General features: G+C 41.8%; 2 protein-coding genes across 2 annotated transcripts in view; one reads left to right on the top strand and one right to left on the bottom strand.

The window, feature by feature from the left end:
- Window positions 1-818, bottom strand: part of TMC1 (transmembrane channel like 1) — a 120,159-nt gene extending 119,341 nt beyond the window's left edge. Inside the window, exon 1 of the mRNA XM_058043936.1 lies at window positions 374-818. The gene's annotated coding sequence lies outside the window, so the exon portion shown is untranslated. The remainder of the gene's footprint in view (window positions 1-373) is intronic.
- A 746-nt stretch (window positions 819-1,564) lies between these two features.
- On the top strand, window positions 1,565-17,660 carry ZFAND5 (zinc finger AN1-type containing 5). Its single transcript, XM_058043939.1, has 6 exons — window positions 1,565-1,693; window positions 4,652-4,809; window positions 5,229-5,340; window positions 5,753-5,850; window positions 15,633-15,758; window positions 16,010-17,660. Exons 2-6 carry the CDS (start codon window positions 4,659-4,661, stop codon window positions 16,156-16,158), a joined length of 636 nt encoding a protein of 211 aa, XP_057899922.1. The 5' UTR covers window positions 1,565-1,693; window positions 4,652-4,658; the 3' UTR covers window positions 16,159-17,660.
- The last annotated feature ends 1,988 nt before the right edge of the window (window positions 17,661-19,648 follow it).

Raw genomic sequence — 19,648 nt, 5'->3', positions numbered from 1 at the left:
GAAGACCCTGTAGTCTTGTCATCTTCTAAATTTCTTTTAAATGTCAGCACTACAGAGGAAAGTAGCAGGGAGAAAGTACTGGCAGTCTTTTACAGTCCTTCTTAGGTGAAAGCCTAAAATTATATGCCATAAACTAGTCCAACATACTTTAGAGAAGAATGGGTGGGAAAGATGGTCACTCTGTCCTCTGTTAGACTGCATCCCATAAATGTCTAAAAACAATGTATCTCCACCAAAACGTTTCAGGAATGCTACACCTCAAGTCTCTTCAGAGGGCAGATGCCCTTCATCAGGAGAGGAGCTTACAGTCTTTCAAAGGAGTTTCTGGAGCCCTGCTCAGACTCCCAAACCACTTATTTCCTGCTTGCCTCACCTGCCAAGTTCTAGGTACCCATGTTCTTGAAGAACTCACAACATGCAACAAGAAACAACAGCTCTAAGACAATGGAAGCAGTATGTTTCTCCTCTACAATGAATATGTCCATCAGAGAAGACTTCTTTAAAAGTGTGTCCCTCAAACCAGTCACCCATTTCCTCAGAAGGCAGCTTGCTTGTGATGCTGCTAAGCAAACAAAAGGAGGTCCAAAATCGTTGTCGTTTGAAGCTGTGGGTTCTAAGGATGCACATATTCTTTTGCTCCTTGTGATGAAATCATAGGGTTACCCTGGGGGTGTCCTCCTTTTATGGGTCCCTAACATTCTAAGCATCACAAGTTAGAAAAGGTCTCCAAGGCAGTACTTTGTGAATCTCACAGTATTTTTGAAGGTAGTAACCTCTTAAGGATAAGATTCAGTCCAAAATGGCATATGGAATTAGCTCATCATTGGATTAAGTAAAACATACAGTTATTTCCTTATTCATTCTGTGAATAAGTCCTGTGAAGCTCAGCTCTTCAGAGCAGCAAAAGAACTGTTATCAGACACCTGGAAATTAAATTTATAATCGGCAGTTTAAATTGGACGTTCTCTTCCCTTTCGGAGCAATGCTCCTGCATTTTGACATTCCATCTCACAAGACGGCTAAATCTTGTAGGCAAATTTAGGTCAAATAAAAAGAAAGAAATACCCAAGAAAAATATGTTTTAAAGGCAATCTACGTTCTCCAAGGCTCCAAGAGCGCCGCAGTGTGCCGGCGCTGAGGCGCTCCGCGCCCCGGACACCTAGCGGTAAGCAGGCGCTCCGGCAGCGAGGAGCCTTCCCGGCCCCGGGCTCCCGCGCTCGGTGACGTGGCTTGGGGACAGAACGGCGGGCGGGCACCGGGAGCGCCCCGCCCCAGAGCGGCAACGGGCGGAGCGCGGGCCGGCAGCACGCATGCACCGGCGGGCGGGCAGAGGGAGGAGCCGCGTCCGCCGGGCGGGCTGGGCTCCTCCCTCCTCCTCCTCCTCCTCCTCCTCCTCCTCTTCTTTTACCTCCTCCTTCTCCTCCTCCTCGTCGCCGTCTTCTTCTTCCCCCTCCCCCCCCACCCGCCTCCAGCGCTTTCCCGCCGCCCGCCTTCCACGCACGGCGGGTCCCGCCTCGCGCCGCTGCCGACACGGCCGCCGCTGCCGCTGCGGGAACAAAGGAGCGAAGCGGCGGCGGCGCGGCCGCCAGCCCGGCGCCCCCCGCAACCCCCGCTCTCCCCGCAGCCGCCCGGAGCTGTCCGAGGCGCCTTCTACGGCACCCGCCGCGGGGTTTGTGGCCCCCGCCGGGAACAGGTGGGTGAGGGGTGGCATGCTGGGCTCGGCTCCGCGGGGCCTTTACCGCGACGGGGTGTGCCCGGGCCTCCTCTCGGGCGGCCTCGTTGCGTTCGGCCTTCGGCGGGGCCGCTGCGGGGCAGCGCAGGCGGCGAGACAGTGAGGTTCCTGTGTCTAGCGGCGGCGTAGGGCCTGCCGGCGGCGGGGCCGACCGTGACTCAGGCGGTTGCGAGGAGCGGCCGAGCTGGAGACCCCCGTCCGCTGCCGCCGCTCCTCAGCCCGGGAGCCTCGCGGGTCTTTTGTGTCCGGGTGTCGGGGGAGGCGGAGGGGGTGGGAGACGCGGTTAAGATGCGCGGCACTGCGGGCGCTTGGCAGGGCCCCCCGCTTTGTCTGAGTCAGCCGCCGGACTGCAGCCGCCTGGGGAGCGCCCTGCTCTGGTTCGGTTCCCCGGTACCGACACTGGGCTCTGCCGAACGCGAGTGAGCGGCGAGTGACCCGCGCAGCCTTTGTGCGTTCTCCTTTTGTTTTGTTCCTGTGTTTCTCGTGTTTATCGTGATCCCTTTTCGGAAGGAGGATGTTGAGGCCATTCGGTATGTAGGTCAGCGAGCCCGTTGCTAACGCAGTGCCCAGGTTTTCGGGCTGCTTTCAGCGCGCGTTGGGGCCCTCGTTTTTGTCGTTACGCCGCCAGTGCGGGATCGCCCGGCTGGACGGCGGCAGCCCGGCCATGGCCTCGGGGCCGAGGGGATAACTGAGGTGCGCGGCCGGGGCTGCTAACGGGATTTACCCTCCCCTTTCTCCAAGTTGGGCTGATGACGGCGGGGTCCCGGTGGAAGAAGACCTTTTTCGATTATCTTTTTCCCTCCCCTCGAAGATGAGCGGTTGCGTGTAACCTTGCCCGCCCCGTGTTGCGGGGCGCATTGGTGGAGCGATGGTTGCTTTGGGGCGCCCATCGCGGGAGGCGGCGGGCTGGTAATGCCGCATTTTCTGGGCTGCAGGTCAGCACCCGCTCTCCCCGCTCCTCCCTGGAAGGGAAGGGCAGTCGGGTTTCGCCGGCGCTTCCTCCCGGAGCCGGCGGCCTGCGGGAGATATAAATAGGGGCTGACTTCAGCGGGCGGCCCGGGCCCGTCACGCCGCCGCCTGACAGGCGGAAGCGCAGGCGCTCGTCCGCCCATGTGAGCGACCCGCCGCGACGGCAGCGGCACCGCCGAGCGCGCAGGGCCCGGCCCGGAGCTGCGGTAAGGCGTCGGTCGGGGGGCGGCAGCCGTAGCGGGGTTCCCCTTGTCGGGCGGCGCCTTGAACGCGGGTGAAACCCCGGCCGTCTCCCGGAGCCTGGAAAAGCGCGACTTGTTTGTTCAGCGTTGGGTAGCAACGTTCCGTCAGGGGCATGCATTTCAAGTAGTGTAACACTCTGCCGAGCAAAGGAGCTGCTGAGTTTCTAGTTTGCGCTGAAATATTAAGAGATGGCGCCTAAAGCAACATTTAGTAAGTGGTGAAATTTTAGGGTACTAACTCGGAAATAAAACAGGTCAGTTGGTGTTGGCAGTGTGTTTGATAGCGTGTTGATCTTACCTGGCTAGTAACAAAAGGGCAGTAGTATTATTTTTCTGTGTTATGTAGACATAGTTCTGTGTCTTGTCAAAGATGACAAGATTTTTTCAGATTTCCTCTAGGTGGGTCATGCTTTCTTGTAGCTCCTTTGCTCGTGTGTTTGGCTGTAAAATTGTATCAGATAAAGTGTGAAGTCATGTTGTAGCCAGAAAGAATGCTATTTATACCTGGAAGGTGTTAAAAGCTATAAATAGTACAGCTATTTATGCCTGGAAAATTAGGTCCTGTGACCACTAGCTGACAGGATGAATTTTGCTTGTTTACTTTCTCCCGGTTTTGCTTACTGTCATCCCAGAAGTTTAGTTTAGCTAAAGGCACCTGTCAGTTGCAGTTGTACTAGGGAAACATAAGTACTACTTGCCGTGTGAGCTCTCTTAATTAGAATCATTTTTTTGATGCTGTAACGAATTTGCTTTTGGCATTTTTGACTTCTAGCAAATCTCAGCTGTCAAATATCTCTTACTGTGACTGTTTCTGAATAGGAAAACAGCAATCCAAAGTTTATACTAAAATGTCTTCAGATGCCATATGCGCAGCTTCTACTAAATTTAAATTTTAGTGCAATATTATTACATTACTTCAGTTTGTAGCAAATGCATGATTACTGTGTTCCAGTTTTATTGCCCTTGGGAGTCAAGGATTTGGCTGCTATGCCTTTTTCTACTAACCTTGCTTTTCAGAGGTTAACAGGCGGTGAAGGTGAAGATATTATTTCTAACATGCTTGGCACTGACTGGCTCTGGAGGGCTTAGAAGTCTTGACACAACCTGATTAGAGAAGGGATTTTTTTCTTCTGTAAGTGTGTAAGCTATGTAACAGAACATATTCAATAGTTTGGAGTTGTTATTGTTATCTCCCTTGGAAGACTGTTGTGAGAGTAATTGTGAAATTAGCCTCAAAATGATGTAAGATCAGTGCTGGAAAAGCAGGGCTTTTCTGCTGGAGTCTCTTGGCTCTGCTGGAGTCCAGAAAAATAAGCTATATTATTTGCTGGAACTGTTTTGTGGGTGTGAGCATAGTCTTACTTATTCTGCATATCCCTGTTAGTGCTCAGAAGCTGGCACTTAAGGAGGTTTTTGGTCTGTCAAATTAACCTGCACATGCAGTTCAGTGCTCAGCAAGTATATTATTTCTCAGTATGATGACACTTTGTCTTGTACTAAAGGTTCGTAATGATGTTACTTAGCAATGAATTGCGGTCTTGAATGGGATATTAATGTTCATATAACCCTCTTTAAGAATGGTGATATCAGTTGGTGAGGCAGGGTGAGCAGATGTACTTAAAATTCTTTAAATTCTTAATTCATTTAACCCTGTAATTGATGTTGGTGGCATGCCTGCTCCTAATGCAGTTTTTTATTTTATTTACAGCATCGAGATGACTCAGGAGACAAACCAGACCCCAGGGCCTATGCTGTGTAGTACAGGATGTGGATTTTATGGAAATCCTAGGACAAATGGGATGTGTTCAGTTTGCTACAAAGAACATCTTCAGCGACAGCAGAATAGTGGTAGAATCAGCCCAATGGGTAAGAGTGTGGGGAATTGTTGGGGGCTGGGTTTCTCTATTTCTGTAGAAATTAAATATACAGAGAATTACAAGGACTATTAGAACGTTTTGTTAGAGAACTTCTGAAGGCTGAACTGAAAGAATGAATATTCAAAGAAAATACTACTTAAAAGCACAGTAAAGATAAAAATAATTTTTGTGTAATGTTCTGGTTTGCTTGGCATTCAATCATAACTTGCTTTCTCTCTTAGCCACTTCTGTTAGCATTTTTTTAATGCAATCTCTATTTTGGTTATTACGTAAAAGTGTCTTTAAGTAAAAAGTAATAAGCAGTAGCATTGAAGATTGTATGCAGGCAGTTCATAGCTGTATAGGAGACTATTTGATTAATGTGTTTTCTGTGATTTGTTCATAACTTGTCAAATTCTTGTTACATAGGAACAACCAGTGGTTCAAACAGTCCTACCTCAGACTCTGCATCTGTACAGAGAGCAGACACTAGCTTAAACAACTGTGAAGGTGCTGCTGGCAGCACATCTGAAAAAACAAGGTAAAATAAGGGTTGTACTGTGACGGTTGAGTGAGCTGTGTGTTTGCTAGAAGGCCTGCAGCAATCCTGTCCTGTTGCAGTGCGTGCCTGCAGAAGAAAATGGGCCTGACAGGGCTCTATGAATCCATGTAAATTGAAAAATCATTCAGATATTTGGTGTTGTAGTACTGCAGTAAAAGGAATGGTTTTTGTTTATATACAGAACTAATTTGTTACAGGCTTGCCTGTTTTTTTCTAAAATAATAGAATCTAAAATAAAATAAAGAAGTATTTTGAAGATAGTAGAAGTATAGGTCAGGAGAATGTATCAATAGTGACTGAACCAGTAGTTCATTAATGGGTCTGAAGAGTTCAAGCTTTTATTACTAATGTAAAACTGATGTAAATTTTGTGTTTCGCTGTGCTTAAACAGAAACGTGCCTGTTGCCGCTTTGCCTGTAACACAGCAAATGACAGAAATGAGCATTTCAAGAGAGGAGGAATTAAAACCGAAAACAGAGACTGAGCCAGGTATGTTCTCGGCAACACTGGCCATAACCAGTGTCTTCACATGAGTGCAGAGTGTGTTTACTTTCTGAGTAGCCATCTCCTGTTGTGGTGGTCGTCTTAAGAAATGTGTTTAGGATGCTTTTTGAGTACAGTCTGCTCAGAATAAAGAAAAAGGACTAGTTCCAAAACAGCTTTTAAATATATGTTAATTGTTAGTAAAATAAATTACACTAATAAGGGTGTTTTTAGATCCCTAACATTTGTTTTTAAAGGTGAGGCACTCTAAAATCATATTAGGGCAAGGTGTTCTGTTTTGAAGTGGAACTGTTTGGATTCAGCATGTTATCTAGCAGAACAATTCCAGCTGACTCATGGCAGTCAAAATGGCTTGTTGTGTTTGAAGAATGGTGCTTAATAAATTCCATTCTACAGAGAAGTGAGGCTGTTGGGGAAGGGAGAATGGGTGGTTTAGAAACATTAACAGAAGTTGCTTAGGGTTCTTGAACTAATTGAGTAATCCCTAGATATACTCAATGCATTGTTTCAGGGATGTAAGGTAGTTGCAGCTTTAAATGTTATGTGTGAATTGTCCCTTTTAACAGTTTTATGCTCATGTTGAAGTGTTGTAGCTGGAGTAGTAAAACTTCGAGGACTGAGCTATTTCTTGTACTGAGGCAGAGAGGGAGGGCAGCTTGCTTAACCTAACTAGTGAACAACTGAATTTGTACCAAATGGATATCTTAACACACTTGTTTTGTTCTTAACAAACCCAGAGGGTTTTTTTTTTAAATTTACCAGCTCTGAAACAGTTTTAAAAACTAAAAACTGATGTGTAGTAGGAAATCTGTTTACTCAAGCTGAAGGTAAAATCTGTTTCTCCAGTTTTGAAGTCATTGAGATAAAAATGGCATCAGATGCTGCTAAGCACTCTATCAAAGTGGTTTTTATCTAGTAATATCTTTGCCAACAAAGACTGTTCTGACACTTGATGTTAATTTAGTCAGTATTTGTACAAAGGGTTTTTACCATTTTCAGTAAAAGCTGTCACAAGCTTGTGTAGAGATGGTTGGAAATACTACCAGAGAACTTAAATGGCTCCGGAAAAACTTGAAAACTTGAAAAAACTACCTTCTGAGAGAACATACCTGTAAATTCATGAGGCAGCCTCAGCTGCTATGATGCCCAAATTCCCTTTTAAGTGTTATTGTTTGGCATAGATCCTAGACAGTGTAAGATAATGTCCTTATATACTATTCTTAGGGTTTGTTGGACTTCTTAATTTGACAGTGTTGGCTGTATTTAGTGGTGCATTACTCTGTGTCTTGCAGGCAAGAGAAGCTGGCCTAGACTTTTTATTAAAAATTCCTGATGTGTCTGGACTAGGCAGATTTTTTATCTTCCTTTTCTCCAGTAGCATCCATTATGTGTTGGTCTCTTGAAGACAAACTGGAACAATTGTAAATAATTTGCATCACCTGATAGCAACAAAAGTTAATACTCTCTTTTAGATATGATTCTCTAAAATAATGCAGTCATAGAGTTGTTAATGAAATAAACATGTAGCTATAAGCATAGGCTGACACTAGAGGCAATTTCATAACTGGACGGTACTAGATCATGAGCTGTATCTTCAAAAGTATGAAGTCACATTCTCTTTTGCCAGCTGTTCATTAGCAAAAGAGATTTTGTATGCTTCCCTTACAAATCAGAAAGTTTAAAAGAAGGATTACATCTGGTAAATTATTTGTTTTTGCAATCCTGTAGCATAAAATTATACTTTCTTTACTTTTGGAATTGAAACAACTGACTAGAAAGTGGAGAAGTTGAGAAAAAATAAACTATCGTTATAAATTATCAAATCGGAAACCAAATCTATAAGAAAATTTAGCAATGAGTTATTAGATTGTTAACAACATAAAATTTTGAGTAAAACCGCCATAGCCAAGGCGGCGTCAACCCCGGGTGTCGGCGCTGGGTGAACCGGGATCCAACTGACAAAGTGTCTCCCCAGTGGTTCACCCCGACTGCTTCAACAGTTAGCTTATATACAGTTTATTCTGCCTGAGGCAGGGATGACTGAATGTTCCTTGGTGTCTCTTCACATGTAGAACTGGGGCCATACGTGTGCAGGAATAGACAAAAGTAAGTCCAGGTGTCTAGATGGTTGTCTGAACACTTTGGAAGAGCCTTCATTCACATGTAGCAGAGTGGTGCCAGTGCTTGAGTATGGTAGATGCAACCTTTCCAGGTGCAGGCCCTCCAGGGAAGTCAGCAATCATGGCCCAGGAAGGTTTCATTCATACTTTTAACAGACTTGATATTTTTTTTGTCTGGCAACTAATTGAATAAAAATAAGACTCTTCTCCCAGCCAGGGTGGTCAAAGACATAGCTTGGATTTTACAGTATTTTATACATATATAGCATGAATTATCTCTACCATATAATACACTATGAAGTTTAACAAGCTTGTTTCTATTGATTTTGTTGGGATTTTTTGTTTTTTCTTTGCTCAGGTTGAGGTTGCAACCTAGATTCGCCTTCAGAGCAAACCTGGTGCTAAGACAATTGTACCTTAACATCTGAAGAAAGGCATGGTGGATGTAACTCCGTTGTAACTCACATGATTGTTTTCTTGTAACTTGCTAAAGTGCTCTGAGTCTTGACTGGATTCTGGGCACCCATGAAAACCTCACTCCCCTCCACAGCTAGACAGGGGAGAGAAAATAAAATGAGGGGTTAATGAGTTGAGATAAGGATGGAGAGAGATCCCTCCCCAGATACCTGTCAAGGGCAAAACAGACTTGAATTAAAGGTGTGGAGTTATTAACAAGATCAGAGCAGGATAATGAGAAGTAAAATCAGACCTTTAAAACACCTTCCCCTCACATCCTCTGTGGCTCCTAACCCAGTGGTGCCAGGAGCCAGGGTTGTGGTCAGGTCATCACCCAAGGCGCCTCCTGCTCAGGGAGAGGAGTCATTCGCTTACTGCGCTCTGGGGTCCCTCCCACTGAAGAGAGCTCTCTATGAATTTATCCAACATGAGTGTATGTCACGAGCAGCAGGTCCCTGAGAACTGCTGCAATATGAGTCCATCCCATGGGCAATGGCACCCCTCAAACTGCTGCAGGGTGGGTAACTTTTCCATGGGATACAGTCTTTCAAGGACAGGCTGCTCCAGCATGGGAGCAGAGCCCTTGTCTGTTCCCATGGGGTCACAGCCTCCCTTCAGGCATCCCCCTGCTCTGGTGTGCGGCTCCTCCCTGGGCTGCACATGGATCTCTGCATCCCCATAGACCTCCGTGGCTGCAGGGGCACAGCTTTTCACCATGGTCTGCACCACAGGCTGCAGGGGAATCTCAGCTCCAATGCCTGGAGCACCTCCTGCCCCTCCTTCACTGATCGTGGTGTCTGCAGAGTTGTTCTTCTCACAAGTGATTACAACTGATGCTGTGCAACAACTTCTGTTTTTCTTTCTACTTAAATATGTTACCACAGAGGTGTTACCACCATTTCTGATTGGCAGAAAGCAGCACATCCCACTTTGGAGCTACCAGGGATTGGCTCTGCCAGACGTGGAAGAAGCTTCTACCATATTCTGATAGAAGCCACCTCTGTAGCCTTGCACTACCAAAAAACGGGCCATACAAAACCAATCCACCGCTATAAATAAATGGTTTTAAAAATAAGTTTATTTCAAAATTGTATTGTTTTAATGCACAGCATATTTCTAGCATTTTCTTAGACTTTTGTAGGTGATTACTTTGCTAAATTATCAGCTTCTAGTCAGGTCTGTCACTGTTTCCAGACACAGTATCTGCACTGGCTCAGGAGTGTAGTACTTTTTGTGGTTGTTTTTGATTGGGTTGGGTTTTTTCATGTAGTAATGCTCTGATTAGGGTGTAGTGTTATAGGTAAGTAGTATGGCTTATGAAAAAGTAAACCAGAAATTAAACTGATAATGGTATTTTGTAAGTTACATATTTTAAAAATATGTAAATACTGTCAACTTCCGTCCATGCTGTAACTTATCCTGTCATTCGGCAGCAGCAGTATTAGAAGAGTGCAGGCAATGCTGGTTGGCGTGTCTCTGCTCTCAATCAAGCTGTTATTGTTGGAGCTGTTTTACAGCTGTTGAGCATTCAGGTTGAGAGGCCCTGTAACAGGTTACCCTTGCTATGCTGTAGGTAGGGCCACTGTGTTGCAGGTAATACTGTGAGTAAGATGTAAGTAAGGTAGCTTATGATGTCGGGTAAGATCAAGATGTACGTACATGATGTTCCATAAATCTGGTTGTAATGAGTGCCTTGTTTGTTCTGGTTTGTTTTCATACATGGCTGTACTAGTTTCATGACGTTGCTCGCTGTAAACAGTTCCGTTGTATTAGTAACATTCTATATTGTGTTTGAAATAATTAGCTTGTCTTCATGTTTCCCATGCCTGCTGTAGCTTTGGTAAACACTCCTGATTGAAAAATTTCAGAAATTAAGTCTGTTGTAAGTGCTGAAACTGTCCACTGCGCAGAAAAGCGCTGAGGACCTAACTGCTAGTGCTGTGTTTGTTGGTGATAGCACATTATTATTATTCTTCTAATAGTGATACACCATGCATGTCAAGTCTTTATGATAACCAAATTAAACTGTGCTTCTGTAACTGGGGAATCAGTATGTTGTATTAATGGGCATATTAATTTAAGGTATTAAATATGCAAATAGAAGAGTTAGACTTAGGCATGGAGAGGTGAGTGGCATGCTGCAGAACATTTATATTCCCACTCTTCAACATAAAAGTAAGCATGATGGAGATTTGTTCTGCAGCCTTTCATCACAGGCACATAGGCTGGCATAGAAGTTATAGTTCCTGAGCAAAAGTTCAACAAAGCATAGCAGACTAAATTTTATGTACAAGCATCTTGTTGTCTTAGACTAACCCCAGCTTACAGCTAAGTGCTATGCAGCCACTCACTCAGTTCTTGCTCTCCAGTGCTGAGGACAGTCAGTGGAGGAAAAAACTAAACCCCATGTGTTAAAATAAAAAAGCTTAACAATTAAAATGAAGTAAGATAATCAATGCTGATTGTATTAACAATATAATTGTAATGAGAAGAGGAGAAGAAAGAATAAACTCCAGATGTTTCACCAGTGATGCATACTACATTTGGTCACCATCTGCTGACTGATGCCCAGCTCATTCCCCAGCAGTGGTAGGCAGCTCCCAGTCAACACTCCCCATTTATACATTGGGGGAACTGTGTTCTGATGTGTGGATTATTCTTTGGCTTGTTCATTCAGGTCAGCTGTCCCAGTGATTCTCTCTCCTGGCTTTTTGTGCACCTGTTTGTTTGCAGAGCACATGAAACTTGAGAAGTCTTTGTTTTAAAGTAAAAGCACTATTTAGCAATATTTAAAATACTAGTTTTATTATTTGACATTAGTAATATATCAGCATTATTCTCATACTGAATCCAAAATGCATCACTGTACCAGCTACTGAGAATAAAATATTACTCTATCCCAGCTGAAACCAGGGCAGTTGTGCTCATATGCAGTCTAAGGATTGTATTGTGTCTAGTACTTCTGTTACTACTACTATTGTTTCGGCTCCATAACTGCAGAAATGCATCTAATGTATTTTGGATAACTTCTGACTTGACCTTTTCTCTCTCTTGTTTTGTTTTTTTCTGTTTCTTCGATACTGGGAGTTAGCAGTTAACTTCATCAAGTCACAGTCCTTAAATCAATTTCTTTCCCTGCACTTTCAAGAATTTGTGCCAGTGTTATCCTTGAAGTTTAAGGTGTTTATATTTTATTTTGGTGATTTTTTTCTTCTGTCAGAGAAGCTTCTAAAAACTTTGTTCTGTTACTTTTGTATTCCTTTCTGGTCACTTTAGATATGATTGATTTTCAGTGTGTTTTCTTCAGCTGAAATAGTGGATTCATTCCTTTTCAGAGCGAAAGCTCTGTAATACTGATGCATGCTTTTTTTTGAAGTAGCCATACTGTTTTATATAAGAAAGCTACTGACAGCTTTGAATGTTCTTAGAGTGGTTTTAAATTTCAAATGGCATTCCCATGAGTCTAAGAAGAACTTTATTCTTCGGTTCGTAGAACCTTTTTGCATGTAGATTGAGTAGCTGTTGTACTTTGTCCTGTAGCTGGTTCCATTAGTGGCCTTGCTGCTCCTCTGGTAAGGATGCATCTTATCTTAAGGCTACAGTTGAAGGAAATTTTCCAAAATTCGTGATGAAATGCCTGCATTTGTGTAGACTTTTTCAGGCAGACACATCCAGTATAGGATTAGGTTAGTCTTTAATTTGCTAGGATACTAGCCATCGTTGACCATGATGGTAATGCATATTTATAGTCCCTGCAGGCAATCATGTAAGACCAAAATAGTGTTAATAAAAGCCTACCCAGTTCTGAAAATCAGTTGTCCCTAAAGTTTTTGGCATTGTACTGGGAGAACTGATCTGGTAAAATCTGAGTGAAGTAAATCTTTGCAGGTCTTGAACCAGAGACAGGAGAGGACATGACCAGGGTGATGGAGGGGGCTACACAGAACCACAGAACCATTTGGGTTGGAAAGGGTTTTATAGATCATCTAGTTCCGAGTCCTCTGTTCCCGTGCATCACTAATCTTAGAGTAAAAATTTCTGCCTAACATCTCATATATATCTATCTTGTAATTCAAAAGTGTTTCCCCTGATCCTATCACTATCTGCCCACGTTTAAATCTATCCCTTTGTTTTATTATCCATCTAAAGTTGGAAAGGTTTCTGTAAGGTATTCCTAGAGCCTTGTCATCTCCATGCTGAACAACCTTGTCTCTCTGAGCTCGGCTTCATAGGAGAGGTGTTTCAGCCTCCTGATCATCTTTGTGGCCCTCCTCTGGTTAACCCCACAGATTTGCATCTTTCCTGTGCTGAGGACCCCAGAGCTGGATTCAGCGCTCCAGATGGGGTCTGCAGTAGCAGAGTAGATGGACGGGTCTTGAGCCCATTTCTCAATTTTGTCCAGATCTCCCTGTCTGGCATCCCCTCCTTCATGCTGAGAATGCACATAATCCCTGTCTGTGTAACTGATTAAGATATGCAAGAGCAGAATTCCCAAGACAGAGCCCTAAGGGATGCCACTCATCAGCAGTCTCCAATTGGACATAGAACCACTGACCACACCTCTTTGGCTGTGTCCATCCAGTCAATTCCTTATCAACCACATAGTTAATCATTCAATTCCATGTTTCTCCAGTTTGGAGATCAGGATGAAAAAGTGCATCATACCAGTAAGAGCTCTTTTACAGTGGTGAGAAGTTTTAGTGTGAGGAGTTTGCTTCATCTGAACACTGTTACTGAGGAAGCAGGTTGACGGTTACCAGCAACCACTATTTTACAGCTTTTGGCACTTTTTCAGCTACCTGTTCTATGGTGATACATAAATAATTTTGAGCACTTTGATTAACACTGTGATTTCTGGCATGAATTTAAGTTAATATCTTGAGGACCGTAATTGTACTTGCCCAGTTGGATTTGTCTTTTGTGTTAAAGGAAGCCTTTTGTGGCAAACAACTGTAAGAACAGTATTTTGATTTAGGTAGGCTCCTGATGTCATGGCAGAACAAGTGCAGTTTTCAGTATTTTTCATCTGTAGGTTGATGAAAAAGGAATTTTGTTCTGAGCTCTAGGGCACAGGGTGGGCAACTTTTTCGACTGTCCTAGCCATTACTCAGAAGCACATTTATGAACATTTAGCATCATAAAAGCCAATAAAGTCTGGTGGCATAAAATAACAGCAGAATCCTTTATTCTTGGAGAGTAATAAATGGAACGTTTTAGTTTGGATTTAGGGAGCTATGTCCCCTCTTGGCTTGGTACCTTTTAGTGACTTACTGCATGTTGTGTACTGCTTTTCCTCCTTGGAAGATGTGTTAGTTGTGGGGGAAGTATCCTGTTCAGCAGCCTTTTCAGGGAACGTGCTGCTGCAGTTTCTTAGAATCACTTTCATCGCTTTACACATTGTGGGCTGCCATTGTTGCAGTTTCTTCATGGAAGAAACTTGTATACTTGGAGGATATTATAGATAGAAGTATACTTGTAGTAATTGGTGACATTTTCCCTAGATTAATTTGTTCTCAGAGGCTTTGTTTTGTGATGGAGTGATCTACTAAGCTTTTTGCCTTGATAATTCCTGGGAAGTTTTAATTTTGGTTTCCTTGTTGACATGTGTTAGGCAGTGATATAAATGATTCTCTTCTCATTTTCATTTTTTCTTAGTGTATGTTGTGAGTGACTTTATGTCACTGTTTATTTGCCACCCTCTATATTTTCTTTAGCATATGATTGAAACAGCATGCATGCTCCCAGGGCTCAAATTTTTAAATTACTTCTGACACAGACAAAGCTTTCTCTTTACTAACTACACACCAAATTGCAATGTGTGTGTTTGTGGTTTCTCTCATTCATCTGTTTTGGCTTACAATTAGCTTTTTATTTTGAAACAAACTAGCAATATAACAAATCTTAAAAAAAGAGATTTGACTATACCTTTGGAGAGGTGTTCAGTCTTTGTATTTTTTTAAGGCTATAGCTGACAGCTCTGAGCCAAGGTGCATAACATCTAACAGGTACACTCAGTTTGTGATACTGCTGGCTGTTAGGCCAGTTTTTGGTCGCAGGCTCTCTAGTAGACAAACTGATACTGAACACTGATTGTCTTAGGATTTAAAGACAGGTTCAGAGTGTCATATTTGTTCATCTAGAAAATCTTAATCAAAACAAATTGTTTCCACCAAAAAAGGGTTATAAAATATCTGCAATGTGACCAAAGAAAAACAACAGGTTGTAAATGACCTTGGTTGCTCATAAGCTCTGTTGCTATGATGTAGAGGTATAAAATAATGTTAGCAGTCATTTGTTTTACTGCAAGAAATTTCTTGATGATGAGCACTGAAGGTTCCCTGTTACTTCTGAGAGTTTGTTGCTTATAAGTGTTGTTTAGATTGTGAAGTCTTGCCTGGGGCCTTTCTTGTGCAGTGAATTGTGAAGTTTTCTATGACAATGCAAATACAATTTTAACAAGCAAGTACTATTCAAAAGAATCTTGTCTAACCATATTTGTATGAATTTAACTGCAAACACGTCCTTGAGGCTTACGTATTCCATTTATTATGAAATGCATTTTGTAATAGATATTATGATAGATGTTATCATGCTCTGAGTGTTCAGCAAACTTGTAACAAGAGCAGGTATTACAGTTGTGTACAAGTGCGTCTTTTAGTTTTCCTTAGTTCCATTTAGATACCTTACTTCACTGCAGAAGTGGCAAAATGACCCAGTACTATAGCAGGAACATATTACTGAATTTCTTTTTTTTTTTTTTTTCTCTAAAATATGTTCATGTTAGTTATATCTTCTACAGAGGTATCTGTGTTCAGCAACTTTAGCTGTGACAGTATTGTTACTTTTTAGATTAAGTATTGCTTTAATCGTATGATTTATTTAAATATAAAAGGTGCACACAGAATTTCTGTCATGCTTTTCAAGCCTGTATAGATATATAGAGTAAGTGCCATTTATTTCCTAAATGTTGAAATGTGCAGAATAATCCCAGTGTCTCAAGTAGTCGCAAGGGGTGGATAAAAAATCCTTATTTCTGATTCATGTTTTTAGACTAGTCAGCATAGTACTGTAGGCAACAGATGTCAGGATCTTAGTGGTTGAATTAATCCTTACTTTTTGCATACTGTTTGATACCCCATGAAGTCAAGAAAAGCAAATTTAACCCTTATTTCCTTTGTGTGCTTTTAACAGTTGTTACTCAACCAAGCCCATCAGTTTCTCAGCCTGGTACTTCAGAGAGTGAGGAGAGAGCTGCTGAACTGCCAAAACCAAAGAAGAACAGATGTTTCATGTGCAGGAAGAAGGTTGGCCTTACAGGTATGAGAATACTGTCAATTTTAAACAAATTTGCATGATTAGTTACCTCTTGCTAGATTAAACTTGTCAAAAATTGTATTATTACATTTATCAGCTTTTTCACAATTCACACAACTTAGTAAGTCCATTTATTTTTCTTACTCTGTATATCACTGTAGACAAACATGTCCCCTTTGTAGTGACTGCACCCTTAATTAACACCATAATTAAAAACTAATTCCTAGTAATGTTTCTTTTTTTTCTGTGTACAGGATTTGACTGCCGATGTGGAAACCTATTTTGTGGACTTCACCGTTACTCTGACAAGCATAACTGCCCATATGATTACAAAGCAGAAGCTGCAGCAAAAATCAGAAAAGAGAATCCAGTTGTGGTGGCTGAAAAAATTCAGAGAATATAAATTAATGTGCTTGTGAAAAGACTGACTGACTTTTTGTGGGGCTTTTTTTTCAATACATCCTAAAAACCATGAAAAGAGCAGGTGCATGGTCATTTTCCTTTGCTTTCGAAAGTTTTACTTCTAGTCCTGTCTGTCTAAATGATACTTCAAATGTTTGGGTGTTTGTTACAGGCAGAATTGGATAGATACAGCCCTTGAAAATGTATATGCCCTCCCCAGAATAAATAGATGGATGATCAGAAACCTGCGCAGGAATACACATGCACAGAGGACAGACTCTAGTTCACATGTGCCAAACAGATGTATGCAATCTGCATGTGTGCAGCAGCTCTGCCTTTTGAGATGTGCATGAGGTGTTTGAAGTTCGGCTAATGTTGTATGCCTGTTTTGGAGAAGGATACATCAAAACAGTTGGCAGTCTACTTCTATCATTTAAAATCTCATTCTACTTTTAGTTGCCACACTCCCATTTTAGTTTTCCAGCAGAATGCACGCTGTGTAGAGGGGGTCTACCATCACAGTAAGATGAGCGTCTTTGCCATATTTTAGCCACTTAACGACTGCACTGAGAAGAATAAAAAAAATCAGATACATATGAGAAGAAAATTGCTTTTTTAAAAGATTACATTAACTCAAGAATCCTGGAAAAAGGTTCCCAAAGGAGATGTCCTATTAGGAGCTTAAGAACTGGCCTGCAACAGAATTGTCCGCTTTTCCTTGCCCAGCTAAAAATGTTGTGTAGCACAATATTGTAAGATTGGTTTTCAAAACACAGTTACAAATGTTTCTAGACATATCACAGCATCTCTATCAAGCAACACAGGTCTGAATAAGTTGCTGAAATACTAGAGCAGTTTATTATTCATGTACTACTTATGTTCTGTGTTCAAAAGAATATTAGGAATTAATTTTTCTAGTTTTAAATGTAACAGTTGCACCGTTCTGCATGGAAAACCATACCTAACATGGCTGCTGTAGACTTAAATGGTAGCTGGAACCACTCTTGGAGGGCTGCTTTATCATTTTTAATTGTACTTGGGTATAGGACTGTAGTGTTCTTGGGTGTATTGCATGGGCTGCGTTATCTACGGCATTGTACAATAACAACTAGAAAAGGCAGTATTCTTCACTGATGCTTGTCTGGTAATATATATCACTTCTGTGTTATAATGGAAGGGGTTTTTGTGATGTATGAAACTTGTGTTTTTTATATAAACAAATACGGTTTAGACTAGTGTTGTGGTAATGCCTGTTCTCATTTGTAAATAGTTACATACATACACAAGGCACTACTCCTACCTGATTTTTGTTGCCAGTGTTCAGTCTTGGTTTTTACTTCACTATTAAAAGCATCAGGTTTCCGCTTCTAACTTTGTTCTTCTGAGTTATTAGATATGCAAACATGTACAGATAGTTCATATTTATGTATTGCACATAAGCTACCCAGCATCTATGCTATATTGTATTATGTAAATAATAAAAATAATGTACAGAAGGCAATACTTCCTTTTATGGTAGTTCATTGGTTTTAGTTCTTGCTGTAATGAGAATGTGACCTTGTAGAGGATCAAGTGCAAAGTTTAATATAAGTTCTTACAGATATTGTCCTATGCGTAAGCTTGCCTCTGTCCTTACTTGGATATATGAGCTTTTTTGAGACAAATAGCCATGAGCAACTGGGTTAGACATAACTACTTGATGACCTGACAAAAATGCCAGCAAATAACAATGTGCTTTAAAGGAAAAAAAGTATTAGCAATGAACGTCTCACTTCCAGTGGATTTGTCGTGATAGAGCCGGAACACTGACTAAACTGTTCTGTCCACATCTTCACCAGCAGACCTTGTCAGTTATTGTCAGTGTCAGCAACCCAATACAGGTGGTAAATACACCTGGTTTATCCTTTCCAGTGGGAAGGAAAATGATACAGTACACAGCACATGTTGCAATGGAGAAAGACATCTTTAATACTGGATGATCCATAAAAATTGCTTATATCAGAAATGGATAATGTGTATTCCACCAGTCAGCTGATAGTCAATGTGATAAGTTAATACTCCAGCCACTGTGTGTACCTCCAGTAAGGGTATGCTCTGGGACTTCGCCATGGAACTGCTTTAAAGCACCAAAATTACAGTATTTCTACCTTTCATATTAAAGCAACATCTGCAACTGCATTTCAGCATAAAGGTGTTGGCATTTTGGTTTTTTTTGTTTTTTACCTGAGAGTGCCCTGTAGCTGGATGTTTGGAGAACTGTCTGGTTTTGATACTTTCTTGGCTAGAATGGTTTAGGACTGGTACTAGTACTCATATTGTTGTTTTATGATTATGGTGGTCTCAATCTCAGTCTGATTTTTTTTTTTTTTTTGTACAAAGGTTGCACTTGCAAACACTTGTTAAAATATTTGATCTTGGTGCATCTGTACAGCAAAGTATGGAATGACAAACTTCTTTTTCTTGTAAAATCATTAACTGTATCTTGTAAATTACACTTAAGTGGAGTATGAGCCTCCTCAAGTCAGTTGGCCAGTGCTTTATTCTTTTAATAGTGTATGTCCTTAGCTCTGATTCTGTTGAGGCTCACAAAACAAGGGAGGGGAAGGTTGTTTGAAAAGAGCAGGTATTGACAAAGTGTGTAGATGAGGACACCATTCAGACTTAAGTGCAAACACTGGTACATTTTCCAAGAAAGAAACATAATTGCTTCATGTGTCACTGATCCTCCTTAACATTTGCTTGTTAGACTGAGATCTTTTTAACTCTTGCATAAACACAAGTTCTGGGTAAGGACTTACTCTATTATAAACAATATTACTAGATGGTTGTGACTTTTTAGTTGGGAAAAAAAGGGCCTTGTAAACACGTGAATAAATGAAAACAACTAGGTCATCATTTCATAATCTTCAATCTGTGGAATGCTTGACTAGCCCCAAGTGTTATGGCTCTGCAGTACTATGTACTATGTTCCACAGGATTCTGGGCAAATTTACTGACAGTTGTTACTGTTAAACCTGAAATTTGGAATGTAAGGATGGGCCTTCCTGTGGTGGTTCCAATGCTGATGATCTGCCAGATGCTTTGGTTGATTGTTGGTTGTGATGCATAAGGATGCCATGGGGTCAGGAACCCCTGACTACCAAAGCTCCTGACATGGTGCTTAGATCTTTGAAATCGTGCTGTTGATCACTGGTGCCTCTCCTTTGGAAGGTCATTATTCACAAGTGTAATGAAATGTCTTAGATGCTTCTAGTCACTGAAAGGGCACTTAAGGATTTGACTCAGGTCTGGTGTCACTGATGAGTCAAAATGCATGTCATTTTTCCCGTGTTCCTAAGCTGCTCTACAGTATCATCTGATGCATCTTCTTGAAGGAGGAAATGTACAACAAATAAGGAATTTGTTTGTTTCAGGTATCCAGGTGTGTTAAGTAGCTATGACTCAGTCACAAATGGAACTTTGCTCTCTGTATAGATGTGTGATTTTTCTGC

The sequence above is a fragment of the Melospiza georgiana genome, chromosome Z, assembly GCF_028018845.1.
Source record: "Melospiza georgiana isolate bMelGeo1 chromosome Z, bMelGeo1.pri, whole genome shotgun sequence".
Classification (NCBI taxonomy): Eukaryota; Metazoa; Chordata; class Aves; order Passeriformes; family Passerellidae; genus Melospiza; species Melospiza georgiana.
Note: the sequence above shows the minus strand (reverse complement) of the source record. Positions and strands in the feature narration are given on the sequence as shown.